The sequence below is a fragment of the Populus nigra genome, chromosome 11, assembly GCF_951802175.1.
Source record: "Populus nigra chromosome 11, ddPopNigr1.1, whole genome shotgun sequence".
NCBI lineage: Eukaryota > Viridiplantae > Streptophyta > Magnoliopsida > Malpighiales > Salicaceae > Populus > Populus nigra.
The window spans coordinates 6,328,327-6,343,761 of record NC_084862.1 but is presented as its reverse complement, the minus strand read 5'-3'; the positions used below and the strand labels follow the sequence as shown (position 1 = coordinate 6,343,761).

Genomic DNA, 15,435 nt, shown 5'->3' with positions numbered 1-15,435 from the left:
TTTTAATAGGAAGGAAACGAGTGCTATAAAATATAGTTAAATAATAAATACATCAGTTCCAAAGTGCATTGCTTGCCGATAAAAAAGGCCCTACAATATAGGCCTGCTCGCCCAGTAAACTCTCCTTACAATGTGCACTACTCGAATAGTAGATCACACGACAGATTTCCATCAGCAAGCTAGCAGCAATGGCTCCACAGCCAAAAAGAGTCTTCAAAAACCATCATTGTTCTTGACGCTGGCTCGTATGTATTCTCCAGATAAAGATGTATACATACATGTAAGCCAAGATGGGCAAACAATTTGAAAGAAAAATTGGCCAGAATGTCGAAGACAAGTGATTGTAATTATGCCATCTAGTGACAGGTCCGTATAACAAAGCTAACCATTCCTAGTTTGTTAGCTGATGCTGTGGAAAAAAGGAAAAAGTTTCGCACAATCAAGAATCCAAAGAGAGCTTTTCAAGCTCTTTTACACCATGACTAGAAGCTTTCTTCATTTCAAGGGCTCTTTTATAAGGAGGGGCAATTGGGGGTTGCACAGGATCCAGGCTCTGATAAGTGCCATCGGCATCTTTTGGTAGTGGATATGATCGGTCAGAGTCATACCCACTAAGGTCACCGCAAGCTAGAAATGGAATATACACCTTACTTGCCCCTTCTAACCACCCGCTACTGCAATCTGCCATCTCAAAAATACAAAACACGAGTGAAGAAATAACACCATGTAAACAAGATATCTTAGCACAAGTCCCACTGCCACAATTTTGAAACTTCCATTAAGCAACACAACAGCCATTCTATTCAATATTATCATATTATCAGATACCAAACTGGTTTCATGCAAAGCCATTATATGAATAATTTTTCGTTCATTCTCTGCCCATAATCTACTCCCCCCAACGATTGCAATTAAATGTCAATGTTTAATCTAAAAATTTTGGTTGGCTAATCATCTAGTCTATGGTCAAGAAGATTTAGAATGACAAGAACAAGTTTTGATTTCAATAGTTGTGTGCAGCTTGTGTCATCGCAGAAGGAAACAAAATAACAATATATATATAAGGCTGGGGGATTGTGGTTGGTTATCAATCTCAAAAGTTAAGAGTGATCAACAGAGAGATGATTGTTTAGTGGGAAAAAAAGAGAAAAATGACGTGCCAGGAGTTGATGCACCAAAACCTGTGCCAAATAATGTACTCTAGCATGTCAATAACAGAATCTAAACATAAATACACGCATGTATCTGAAAAACAAAAAATATTACATTACCTAGGTCATCTGCACCAGAGGGGCTTCCCACCTTTTCCAAAAGGCGATGCAAGTCTTTCGGATCAAATCCCTCAGGAGGAGAGTAATTCTCACAAACTGCAAATGCCTCTGCAAGGAAAGGGAAGGGAAACAATTTAATACTATCTTAAGGTATAATACATAAACTAGTCATGCAGCCTGGTGGATGGCACTTACGATTATCCACTAGTTTTCATGCCCATCATGGGTCAAATCTGTGGCAGGATTCACCTCTACCCAGATGAGGTTGATGTTCCACTTGGGTGGGGTTGCTATTCCATTAAGGCATTCTCAGGACATGTTGTTTATGTTTTATCTGTTTTTTTCTCCCTAAGAAAGAAAATCCACTCTAACAGTAGCAGGAATTCCTCGGTTATTAGAGTTACAGTACTGATCAATGCCAGGAAATGGATTTTTTAAGGTACTGGGTGTGGTAAAATTGATATTCTGACAAGATATGCTCTTGAATTACTTCAGCTAAGACATTTAAAAGATACAGAAAAAAACAAACTAGCGAGTGACACAACAGTCAACAAAGGTACTTACCTATGCTGGAATTGCGGCTACTTTTTGGTTTGGCAAAAGTCACCACAGGAAAAAATAATTTGAGCTGAAACAGGGAAGAAAATACAAAAATTCCAAGTAAGCAAACAATAACGACATTCTTGGACATTTATAAGGAACAAGCATATAAACCAAATGATTAAAGTGAAAAATGTCTACATCTTTATACGACTACAAGCACTTTATTTTGACTCAGGGGATATGTGACCCGATTTTAAAGAGCCTACTTGCATTTTATCTCAAATTAATCCAGGAGACTTAGTTCTAGGTTTGGTTTGACAGGTCTACCATCATTGCTTTTGTTTATTTATAATCTAAATCAAGCAATGTATTTCTATCTTAATGGAAAACTCATCTTGTCAACTGCAACCTTATTCTCACATAATTAGAATTTCATTACAGTATGAGAAAATAAAAGTACTAGCAGAAACAAACTTTTAACTTGAGTGTTGAGGGTTCATTTTTTCGTAACTTTATCAGATCTCATGAGCTTATTCTTAAAAATTTGGTACATTTAAGAACAGCATTTTATTCACCTGGCAATACAGTAGACTTGTATCTTTTCCACGAAATATCTTCGCAATAAATTTTCCACCTTCTTTGAGTACATGTGTGACAATTGTTAAACCCTGCAGAAAGGTAATCAAGCCACAATCATTCTAATACAAACTTCACCAAGATTCAGAAACATCTACAGATGCAAAAGCCAGCAAGCAATCACGTAAAGGACCTGGTTTCACATGCAGGAATAGTGACAGTGCAAACAGACCGAACATTAGCAAAAGAATGAGATAAAAAAGCAGATGAATGACAGTAGTTGAGTTAGAATAACTGTTATGATGAGGATTTGAAACACTTGAATGAACTCTATTGTCCTACGATTGTAAGCACCTGCCAAGTCAAGACAGTTTAATTTTCCATTATTTTCTCCACAGACTTTTAGCTGAAGAAAGCAAAGAGGATTTTAATTGCAGAGGTGCAAATTGGTTGGGTTTTGACTGATTTCTATGATAATTAATAACTCGGAGGGTTCCCTTAGTAGCAACTATCAAGAAAAACTGAATCAAACAAAATATAGTCCTCAGTTCTGTTCAGACTGGTTAAGGTTCAAATAACATATAGGCTTTCAGTGTCAGTACAAGGAAAAAAAGGTTTAGGATACTTGTGAACTTAAAAATTACAAAACCAGATAACATTTCTTAAACCAAAGCTGACTGGCCTGACAATAGGCCAATGCTTTTGAGTGTTCAATCATTATAAAGCACATTCTTTCAAAGTAAATTTAAAAGACACCATGCTAGCCATGTCATGCTTTATGAACACCGACATATCTTCATGATTAAGCTTTATCATGTTTTTGCTTAATTGCATGCCAAATTCTTCACAGTTTCCAACTTTTAGCTCCTTGTCATCTGATTTCTCATTGACTTTCAAGAGTTGAGTGAAATCACCTCTTGAATCAAGTAGGGTTAAGATGGCTCACTAATATATTCAGATCCCAAAAACCAATGGCCAATTTATACAAGTTAGTTCATGTAAAAAATCTAGTACTTGACACTAAAATCAGATATGGACTAAAAGATATGAGATTTCCCAAAATGATTTGGAATATTTATAAAGGGTTGCCACTTTACTGTAAAAGATCATATGTAAATCAAGGTTTGATTTTGTAGGGTTCTTGACATCCTTAATAACTACAAATGAGCATAACAAGAACAGCTCTTACCGCTAGTATGAGTTGAGACTGAACAAATTCATCCATGTCATGGAGTCCGGTAACTACAAATTAGCACAAAATAAAACTAATTTGAAAAACTATAAGAAGTTTATCACCAATAATTTAGCGACTAAGGGGATTATAATACAATACAAAGTTAGTGCAGGGCCAGAAGGTTATTTACCATCAGGGGCACCATCACACACAACCAAGTCAGCCTTGCTGCCATCAAAATGTCTAATGACCTGTAAAAGAGTCAGTAAAGATCCTTCAAAGAATTAGCTATCTGGTGTGAAACAAAAATAAACATTAAGTACAGTGATGTACATAGAAAGCCAGACACATCCATGGTTATGTACACGCACATTTACATGCACAATCATTCCTGCACTCACCTGAAGGGGACCGAAACAATAGATGGAAGTTGAAAAGAAATGTATGGATCCATCTACTTAAGGATGGCTTGCAAAATAAATATGAAAAGAATGGCCATTCCACTCAATTTGTAGTGGATATGCCCAACTTCTTTTAGCATTTACAATGCCCATCTAAGCATTCATTCAGAAAATTCTCTTCAATGGAGAAACATGGTAGTAGCTCCACATGCTAATTACAAGATTAGTAAATGGAGTTTGCCACCAGCTTTTGCGAACAATCAGAAATACGAATTCCAAGATAATTTCTAATGCTTAATTAGAAAAAAAAAAACTTCTGGACATGCTTTTCTTTATAATGAGAATGAATTATTCCGAGGATGCCACGAACACCATCACTCTACCACATAAGATAAACATGATGGACAATTTGAGGTTAAAAACCATCCTCACCACTTCAGCAGTTCGGGCATTGGTAATATCACCCTGGACTTGGATAACACCTTCAATGGGAGCCATAGGTTGCAAATCAATGGCCACAATAAGAGGAAGATCATTATCCCTACAAATCATGATGCAGAAAGTTATTGTTTCAATAGGAATGCAGAAATCAGGAAGAATTAATTTCAATTTTGATTTTCTGTTTCTTTATTTCTTTCTTTTAACAAGAATTATTTCTGCTTCAATATTTATTATATATGATGAGATTGTGCACACAAGAGATGTTGATAACCCAAGAATACACGCTTAGAATGAATAAAACTTCAAAGTATATAAAAGCCACAAACAAATTTTTTGTTTCTAACAAGGTTTTTCCACTGGAGGGTGTCTACTGAGCATATTCCATCACAAGCATTCGTGAGCAGGGAATAAATGGAAGTCAAAGTCAGTACTCTGAAACTTAAGAAACATGCCTCAGTAGTTGTATCTAGACAAGTTATCAAAGAAAAAACATACGGTAATCAAAACTACAATACAGTTGTAACACATCCAATTGGAAGTGGGTTTTACATGCCATACTGAATCAAAACAGATTGAGGGCCTCACACACATATTGAACTTCTGGCCCCAGTAGGATCATTACTTCCATCCACATATAATAAGAACTTAATAGAATCTTTAGTACACGAAGGCTACCATCATGTTAATGCATGTATGGGAAAATGAAGTTCTTATAAACAAATACAACTTACTGCTATAATTTTAATTTTAACTTAATAAAAAAAGATTAAATAATAATGAATGCAAGAAAACACATAAATTAAAAGATCACCTACCTTGAATCAGGTGAAAGTTTTGCTGGTAAATATAGTTTACGGCTCAAAACCTGCAGATGGGGAGTGTGTACATCACAAGCTAGCCAGGAAATTCAAAGAAGAACAACATATAAGGTAAATGTAAGGCCTGCTGTTAAGGCATATCAACAGCTAACAGCCCTAACATGCTAATGATGAACATCTTTAGCACCTAAAATTAAGTAGATTTTAGCGCACAACCAGAAGGTTAATGGTATTATCATAACTATTATTCAAATCAAATATACATACCTGACTCCAGCTACCAGGTGCAGCACATAAATCCACCACACGCTTCACTCCTACAAACAAAAAAAGAACCAACAAAATAAAAAATGGTTTAAAACTGTTTCCCGTAAACAAGTATTGAAAAAACAATGAACACACCTTCAAAAATATTGAATTCCTCATCTATCTGAATGAGCTTAAAGGCACTTCGAGCACGCCAACCTTCTTCCTTTGCTTTTCTATAGTATATATCCTACAAATTTTATTCACTTGTTAGTTTTCTCCAATGACAAATGTATATAACTAGCAAAACAAAATCAACTTGTAACTAAACTCAAGTATACCATACCCTTTTATCCCTTGAAGCTTTCCCCATAATCTCACAATCCAATATCTGCAGACAGACCACTAAAAAAGGGGGAACGGTGCCGACCAGCAGAGATGGTTTTTGGTGGCGGAGCCTCCACTTCTGGTTGGGGTGAATCGGGTCAGGCGGGGCACTGATATTTTTTTATTACTTAATTAAGTATCGTCTTCGTTGATGACCTAAGTAATTCCTTATCGTTTGCAACTTCTGATAGACAAAACACCCCTTAATTTTTATGCCTGTCACAAACAAGTCCATGTATTTATGAACATGGAGCACCAAAAATTCCTTTTATCTCGCGTGTTTAAATTTTAATGAACTTTTGCCCCCGGAGGTTGGCAGAAGCACCCGGTTGGTTGGTACTGCGGTTGGTACTGCGGCCCAGGCTTATGGCTAAAATTTAATTTTTTTATTTAATGTTTTTGGATTGTTTTAATATGTTAATATTAAAAATAATTTTTAAAAGTAAAAGAATATTATTTTGATATTTTTTCAAGTAAAAAACACTCTGAAAAGTAACTGCTACCACACTCTTAAACATCCCCCCAGACTTGTTTGAAAGTATGGTAAAAGTTGTTTTTTCAAAGTGAATTTTACTCGAAATGTATTGAAATAATATTTTTTTTATTTTTAAAATTAAAATTTAACCTCAACACATCAACATGATCTAAAAATATCTAAAAAAAATTAATTTAAAGCTATAAAAATAAAAAAAAATCAAAGGTGTAATTGAGTTGCAATGCCAAATGAGGCTTAAGACACATATTACCACTTTGTTAAATTATATCCTTGAATTTTTGTTTTTAGGAAATTGTTTTTCCATTTTGTAAGTGTCTGCGATCGATGATTAACTAAACCTTATAACAATTCAAAATAAAAAATGGCATAGTCAACTTAAATGCAGTTAAACAAGTTTATTTTAAGATTTCTACATGAAGCTAGTGGGATAAATGAGAGACTTATCTAGATAAAACATACTTCATTGTTGCTCTTACCTTCCTATTATCATCAAACACAGTTTAATATAATGCATCAAGTATGACATCAAACAAGTTGAAGTAATTCAAGTTGCCTTCATGTACAACAATAGTATTGGGAGTGAACAACACACATTTTAATGTAATGTCACTCGAGGTTGTAAACGTAGCGAAAGTATGACAAGATATCGGTGTTATTTACTTGTCAAAGAACCATCTCATCTAAAAAAAACACCATTATATTGTACTTAATTTTAATTTTATTAGTTAAATGATGTGGTGAGATTAAGATTCTCAACTATTTGATTTTTAGATTATTTCAACTCAAAAACTTAAATTGTTAAATAAAATATTAAGATATGATTTATTATTTTTTTTAACACTGCTTAAGTAACATACATTGGGTACCATATTTTTCACAGTTTCTAATGAAAAGGAAGTAACCAAGGGTGGGTAGGATACATCATTGACTGGTGAGGTAAAGACCTTAATATGGTGCCAAAAGACTCCTGATGTGTAGTTCATTGTGTTAGGATAATGGAGAGAAAAGAAGCTCATCTCTAACAACTCACATAACACACTAATTCAGTGGAAGAATTAGTGCCACCGAAAAAGGAAAATGAGCTAGAATGCTTTTCCACTTCCTGGCCAATCTTGCCTATAAATAGGCATTAATAAAGAGTAACAATATAAGCAGAAAACAAGAGAGAAGTGCGAGCAGGGAAAGAGAGAGAGGGGCTGCCAATGGTAGCAGCCCCTGCTGCCCTGTGTTGCTGCCCTGTGCAGCAATATGCATGAGAGAACATGGGAATTGAGTTGAGTGAATGTGATCTTCCTTTTTTCATGGATGTGTATTTTTATTTTTCTCTAATCTTTAATAATATTAATTGCTTAGTAGATGTAGGTGATTTGTTGAACCACATTAAACATTGTATATGTTTGTTTTGCCTCTAACAAACATTGATCAGAACATCCACGATCCTACCAACAAGTGGTATTAGAGTATGGTGAATAAGGATGTTTGATCTATGCCTAGAAATGAAAGTGGTTTAAATATGTTTTTAGGCATAACATTGTGAATACAAGATCGAGAGCAGTACGTTGGTGAAAACAATGTAAAAAACTAACATCGAACATACCCGCATGCGCCAAATAGAAGGCTGCCCAGGCACATTGTCGCGACTCATATGCACTTATGCATCTTCTTCACCTGACTTATATGACTCAACGTAAGACCAATTGACCCGGCCTATATAGTTGACACAAAACAAAGGATGATGTCATCACTGTATAATCATGACATCAACATGCACAATAGACATACATGTCAGAGACCAATCAACTAACATGTTAATAAAGTAGGTCCCACCAACCATATCAACAAGCCAGGAGACGAATCATGAGCCGAGGGATAGAATCTAGTGTGAGTGATCCTATATACAATTAGATTTATGATTGAATTTGGGCCATCCATAAGGATATAATTGTTTTAATCAAATCTTAGTTGTCTGGAATGTGATTTCGATGATTTCAGACTTGTTTCCAACTAATTTGATTGTTTCATATGCAATGGTATGGTTTGATTGTTGAGACTTGGACCAGAGTGACAATAATGATTTAATAAGAGAGGTTTCTTAATAAGAAGGCATCTAATGGTCACCATAATGGTCGAAGGAGATAAAAAAGAAATAGTTATACATGTTAGCCCGATTATATATGTTAAATTGCTAAGTGAGGAATTTTATTTGCCTTAAAAGAAGGTAAAATTGGGATACTCTAAACACCCGATCATGTAAAATATGGAAGATCAGGGGTATAAACTGGAAAATAATGAAGACCAATCTTGACGAATATGAAGCACTGGTAGTCTTATCAGATGTTGAGAAATAAGATAGATAACCAAAATATTCCAGATCACTTACAAAGAAAAGTTGTAACAGAGCTAACAAATAGTTATATATATAGAAAGATAGTATGATGGATAAATATGGTTTAAGAAATTCTATCCAGGAGATTGGGTTTTAAACATGATTAGTGTAACCTCGTTGATATTTTTTAGGAACTTGCCTAGTTGAAGGATTATCCACACATTACTATTTTCATCTATGTAATAGTTTGTAATGAAATACTTGAAGACTATTAAGATGACAACACAAAAGAACAATTGGGTTCCACATGTTCAAGGATCTGATGGAGTAAAAGATTTCTCTAGAAAAGCATAATTTAATGATTGTGATTTCTTAAGGGTAAAACAAAGAAGAGTCCCTTATAATGAAAGATAAATACAATAAGATAGAGATAAGGATTGACACCCTATTTTAACTCGGATAGGTGTTGTGACAGGATGAGTTGATGCTAAATATAAACGAGGAATATAGAAATCCCTAGTGAATAGAAATTACATAAAGGAATACGAAGATTATGTAGGAGTACCTACATAATCCAACGTGGTAATGTAATGAGACAAAAAGTGCAATAGGTTGAAGTGGTCCCAATAAAGCTAAAAAGTAGAGACCATATTAAGGTTGTACAACAACATATCAACAAAAAGTTTTCATATTATTGATGAAGACAATAACAAAGACCTTTATGATGATGTAATGATAGGAAGAAGAGTTATTGCATATACACTTAATTGAGAGGGTACGAACACCTGTGTTAAAAACAAAGACACCAAAGAGAAAATTAATGTAAATAAATTTGTCAAGCATTCCGAGTGAGCGGCTACAAGCGTGATGATGAAAAACACATAAGCTTTAAACATAAAAATCGAGATGAAGGATTACAATAAGCATACTACAACTATATCTTTCTATGTAAATAGTGGCATCAATCTCTTCTATAAGTGCATATAGTGGTAGATAATCTTAAAGCCACTTTGAAACATCTCAGATAAAAAAAGATGCAACCACCCTATAACAACAAGTGAAGACACCTTGAGAGAAGGTGTAAGGGCCATGATATGAGTCCAAGTTTAGATCACCCCATAGCGGATGTTATGGTAGAATATGAGTGGATAAATGTATGGATATCCAATGGAGTGACTATGAAGACAAATGTTGAATTGATTTTCATGGATATTGCCCTCATACTAATGATCAATGAGCGAGAAAAACATTTGCTTTTGACAATAAGTGGATGATTTGTGGAGCACTAAGACATGATTGCTAGGTATGAGCAGAGGGCATACACAAGTTTTGGAAACAAATTGACTTTTGGTAGAGTAGTATGCTCGATAATAGCAATATAATACTTAGAGTATAAAGATAAATGTAGATAAACCTTTAATTGGATACCCTAATGGTTAAAGGTGAAGAGCTAGTTATACTCTTACAACTAAGAGCGAGAGACTTAAGAAGTAATAAGACATAGTTCCTAGGGTATATATAGAGGGTAGATGCAAACTCTTGGATAAGTAAACCCTTGGAAGAGTGGGAGCTCATGCTCACATTGTGATACTCAGATGATAACTGTCACCCTTAAAAATAGAGATTAAACTTAATGGTGATGGAGAGATCCCACTATGATGTCAAGAAAAAAACAACAACCAAAATGATGCTCAAGAATACACAATAAGCATAGGCTAGATGGAACACTGAAATCAAGTGAGAGTTAGCCAAGTGATGGTAATTTAAATCAAGTGGGAGTTAGTCGAGTGATGATACTCAGATCAAATAGAAGTTAGCCATGATGATGAGAACTGAAGTCACATAGAGCTTCGAAAGGTCTTCAAGGATAGAAGATAGGTGTAATGCCTTTTTGCCTCCAAGTGGTAAATTATTAAGATAATAGAGAGAAAAGAGGCCCACCACTAATATCTCACCTAACACATTAATTCAGTGGAAGAAGTAATGCCATTAAAAGAGGGAAATGAGCTAGAATGCTCTTCCATTTGTTGGCCAATCTTGCTTATAAATAAGCACCAATGAAAAGTAACAATATGATTAGAAAACAAGAGACAAACATGAGGATAGTTGCCAAGGGCAGTAGCTTCTACTGCTTTGTGCAACAATGTGTGTGAGAGAGAATGAGAGTTGAGTTGAGTTGAGTGGATGTGATCCTTTTCCTCCATAGATGTGTATCTATATCTTGTCTCTAATCTCTAATAATATTGATTGCTCTATGGATGCATGTGATTTTCCAAACCACATTAAACATTATGTGTTTCTATTCCACCTCCAACAAGCATTAATCAGAACACCTATGGTTCTACTAATACATTGTGCAAGTTCTGTATTGTTAGGATAGGTTCTACTAATACATTGTGCAAGTTCTGTATTGTTAGGATAATATATTATGTATAATTTCTTGGGATAATTTGATTTCCAACTGTAATGTATCGAAAATGAATATAAGGCTAGTAAGGTTTAATAAACCTCTAAGCCTAATAATCTGTTACAGTATAGGAGTTACGTTGTTCATTATTTTTCTCATTTTTAACTCCATTTTAAACTTGGATTTTAGAAGAATGTAGAGCTTCCAATGTTAAAGAATTTTGTTCATAAGTCTCATCTATCCAATTCCATGAGAATGTACATTGAAATTATGTGTTTTTGGTGATGGTATGTTGTTGCTTAACTTTCTGTAACATTCTCTTGTTGGGTTTATGAAACTCCCTAATTAAGAAAAATGCAAGTATGTTAGCATTAAAGAAAAAACTAAAAGGCTTGGTCATTCATTATAGATAAAGACATGGATCTATAGATTGTAATAGTGAAATGATTATTTTGTTATTCTCAAACACAATAAAATATCTTTATTAATAGGAGGGTAATACGATCTTTTCTATATGATTTATTGGTTATTATTAGATTGACTGAGACAAATTGATTTTTTTCACATTTGTTCATAATTGTAAAATGACTTAATTACACTTAAAAGCAAAAAATAAAAATATTAAATTAGAATTCAGGGCTTTTCAGTCCTTTCTTTTCTTTTCTTTTTTCAACATAATGAAATGACTTAATTATCATTCAAATAAAAAAAAAATATTAAGTTGGCATCCGAGGGAATTTTTTTTTATTTTCAACCTAGTTTTTTGGTTATAATAAAGTTGATTAAGGGTCAATTTGGTATTTTAATAAATATAAAGTATTATTTAAAAAGAAAAAATGGTCGAGTTGATTAAGGGTCAATTTGTGCCATGGTCATTCGACAACCAAACAATGGCTTATAGGGTGACACTAAGATCGTCTAGTTGACCCCACCATCCTTGGGCGACAATATGTCCAACAAATCTTGGTTTGGTGTCAACAATCTTTTTTTTCCTCCCCTCCTTGATTTTCATATCTAACCCTTCAATTTCTCAAAGCAACCCTTGAATTTATTTATTTTATTCAAATTTGGTCCATGTTCTTTTGTTTACTATTTGTTTTATTTGAAAAAATTTATAAAATTAGATTTTTTTTCAATTTCATCCTTAAACGTTTTTTTATCTATCATATTTGGTTTTCATTTTTTTATGCATATTTATTTTATTTGAGATAATTTTTAAAATTATTTTTTTATGATTTCAACCTCCTTTAGTTTTTTTCCTATCAAATTTTGTTCTTATTTTTTTATTTTTTTTTACTTTGACAAATTTTTTAAACTTATATATTTTTTTTAATTTTATCATTCAACATTAAATTGGTTAGGAACTGAGCTTCTTGATTGAATCCAGATCTAGGATTTCATGGGTTACAAGTTTGGGATATTAATTCAGGTCTACGAGATTTACTAAGGTTTGCTTGCTTTTTTCTTTTTGTATTCTCATGTTCTTTCAGTTTCATCTTTCAATATTTATTTAATTGATTAGACTCCTTTTTTTTATTTGTTTTCTATAGAATTTTCATTAATTTTGAAAAAATGCGGGTTATTTCGGATTTTGTTTGTTTGTCATTCATTGTTAAATTGATATTAATTTTTTTTTGTTTTTGAATAAAACTAAATTAATTGATTAAATATAAGTATGTGATGCTCATTTTATGATAATTTGTTTTGGTTTGCTCTTCGGGTCACTTCTCTGACAGCGTATGCAATTTCTTTCGGTGTTGACATGTAATCTTTTGTAGTGGAGTTAGAATCATCTCAATAAATTCTTCTTGGTGGTGGGGTGGTGTCCAAATAAGAGCGACGATGAGTTAAGATGAGTTCTTAACTGACTTTTTTTCATTCTCCTCCTAAGTATTATTTTCTATAGTTAATTATTGTTAATTATTGTTTGCTTTATTTACTATTGATGCATATTTTTTTAATTATATTATTAAATTAATCAAGTTTATCAAATTAATTCAAGTTAATAAGTTGAATTTTAGATTTTTTTTATATTTTTTTAAATACTAACACCATCTAAATATATATATATATTGTTTCACTTTAACCTACGCTTAAGATAGTGTGGGCTATCTATTATTAACAATAAACTAAAACTGTTCAGTGTTTCACTGTGCAAGTCCACGATGAAACACTAAGCAGTCTTATTTTTTTTCCTTTTCTTTTTTTTTTTCATTTTTTCTGTTTTTGTTTTTTTTGTTTTTGTTTTGTTTTATTTTTTTTCGTTTTCTATGCCTTTATGAGTTTTGTTTTGCTTTTTTTTTGTGTATTTTTCTTTTAATGAATTTTTTTTGTTTAATTTAGTTTGTTAATGTTTATTTTTTTATTTAGTTATCAAATTTTCATAACACGGATCTCGGGTTTGACAGGTTAACCTGGTTTGACGAGTTAACCCACTTTTTTTTTCTTTTTAATTAATAACATATACTAAAATTGTTTAATGTTTCACTGTGCAGTCCACAGTGAAATGCTAAGCTGTTTTTTTTTTAATTTGTTTTGTTTTATTTATTTTATTTTTTTGCTTTTTGTGCCTTTATGGATTTTTTTTACTTTTTTTGTGTTTTTTTTCTTTTAATGAATTTTTTTGTTTAACTTAGTTTGTTAATGTTAATTTGTTTTTTTAGTTATCAAACTTTCTTGACATGGATCCCGGGTTTGACGGATTAACCGGGTTTGATGGATTAACCAGGTTTGACGAGTTAACCTGGAAATTTTTTTTTTGCTTTTTTTAAAGTTTGACGAGTTAACCCGGAATTTATTTTTTGCTTTTTTTCTTTTTAATTAATTTTTTTTCATTTAGTTTAGTTTTTTAATGTTAAGTTTTTTTTCTATTTAATTATCAGACTTTCATGACACGTATCTGGGCTTGGCAGGTTAACCTGTCAATTTTTTTTCTATTTAGTTATCAAAATTTCATGATGCGAATCCCAAGTTTGATGGGTTAACCTGGTTTGAAGGGTTAACCCAGTTAATTCAGATTTTTTTCTTTTTCTTTATTAGTTTTTTTCTTCTTGTTGGTTTTTTTTTCTTTGTTTTTTTTAATTAATCTATTTAATTATCACACTTTTATTACACGACTTTGCAGCCAGACCCACATTCAAGACTATTAGGTCTGATATTGCAGTCAGACCCACTTAAACTTGGGTCATGCAAGTTTAATATTATTATTAATATTATAAATATTATTCTTGGGTCAGGCGTTGCAGGCTTGCAGCCACACCCAAGACTTTTGGGTATAGTTTTGCAAAAAAACCTAATATTTTTAGATTTTAACTTTTTTTGATATTTATGTAAAAATCATTGACTCACAGCATCGCGCGAGTCATGTAACTAATACTGTACTAAAAGTATAGCTGTTGAGTGTGGACCAGAGCCCTGTGGTACAGGTTTCTAATCAATACCAAAACTTGGCGGGGCTCATTTAGCTCTGAGAGCCAGGCAAGGCTTTCAACAGGCAGCTTGGAGTAATAAATTTGTATAGGTTAGACTAATCAGAGCTCAATCGTATTTAGTTCATTGTGAAATAACTCATAATTAGAAGCTCATTTCATGCATTTTATCAGCAGAGAGTGGAATATGAGAAGGCAGAGGCCTCTACCAGGATAGCATAACAGCACATGCTGCATAATCATACAGAACTCAATATTTCACAGGATCGAGTTACTGGAGTTCTACTAACCTGCAAAGATTGTTCCAATCGTGAAAAAGAGTGAGAAGCGACAGATTGATGCGAAGATGAGCCAAATTGATGCAAGAGACAATGAGCAACATAATGTAATCAAGCCTCCTACAGTTGTCATGCCAGACAGGTTTTCTAAGTAAGATGGAATCTGAAAGAGAATGGGGATATCTCAAATGCAATATTATTGCTCAAGCAATTCATATGTTCTTCACAGGTTGCATTCTGCGCTTGCAGGTATTTGTATACTCCACAATTCTGACAGCGGAAACAAATCAAAGTTTCGTAATATTTAACTTTATTTGATGATTCAGCTAGGAGTAGGCAAAAACATACTCGCGTAGCAGTGAGATCAAGTTTTTCCTTTCACTAGCAGTGCTTAGAGCCCCTGCATCACTGACCCAAATTCTACTTCCATAGAAACAAGTGATAGGCCGAAACGCCAGAAACTTAGCAGGGCAAGAACCCGTCGTGCCTTGACCGTTATCATATACAGCAAACAAAAATTGTTTGAATGCTCCCTTCTCTGTTGCATTTGAATGAAAGCTCAGCTGCTATAGAAATAATGACATTTAGGCTTTAATTGGGGATATGTGAAAATTTGATTCTCACTTCACAGCCAAGAGGAAGA

The 15,435-nt window shown here is 33.3% G+C and overlaps 1 protein-coding gene across 2 annotated transcripts; it reads right to left on the bottom strand.

Moving 5' to 3' along the window:
* On the bottom strand, nucleotides 1–6,116 carry LOC133706217 (uncharacterized). Of its 2 annotated transcripts, none has more exons than XM_062131699.1 (11): nucleotides 5,817–6,102; nucleotides 5,627–5,720; nucleotides 5,492–5,541; nucleotides 5,222–5,271; nucleotides 4,398–4,506; nucleotides 3,755–3,815; nucleotides 3,580–3,632; nucleotides 2,390–2,482; nucleotides 1,836–1,899; nucleotides 1,272–1,379; nucleotides 1–681 (listed from the first exon to the last, which is right to left on the bottom strand). In XM_062131699.1, the coding sequence occupies exons 1-11, from the start codon at nucleotides 5,841–5,843 to the stop codon at nucleotides 440–442; spliced, it is 951 nt and encodes a 316-aa protein (XP_061987683.1). In that variant the 5' UTR covers nucleotides 5,844–6,102; the 3' UTR covers nucleotides 1–439. The 2 variants fall into 2 exon arrangements, with proteins under 2 accessions (XP_061987683.1, XP_061987684.1); XM_062131700.1 differs by lacking the exon at nucleotides 1–681 and adding an exon at nucleotides 938–1,181 and having other exon boundaries at nucleotides 5,817–6,116.
* Nucleotides 6,117–15,435: the final 9,319 nt, after the last annotated feature.

Bases quoted from the DNA above. Each gene is read 5' to 3' on its own strand.
- LOC133706217 (XM_062131699.1), bottom strand. From the start codon at position 5,843: ATGGGGAAAGCTTCAAGGGATAAAAGG. The intron at 5,542-5,626 runs GTGTGTTCATTG...TTTTGTTTGTAG, and splicing joins GGAATTCAATATTTTTGAAG to GAGTGAAGCGTGTGGTGGAT. The intron at 1,900-2,389 runs GTGAATAAAATG...TCCCTGTTTCAG, and splicing joins CAAGTCTACTGTATTGCCAG to CTCAAATTATTTTTTCCTGT.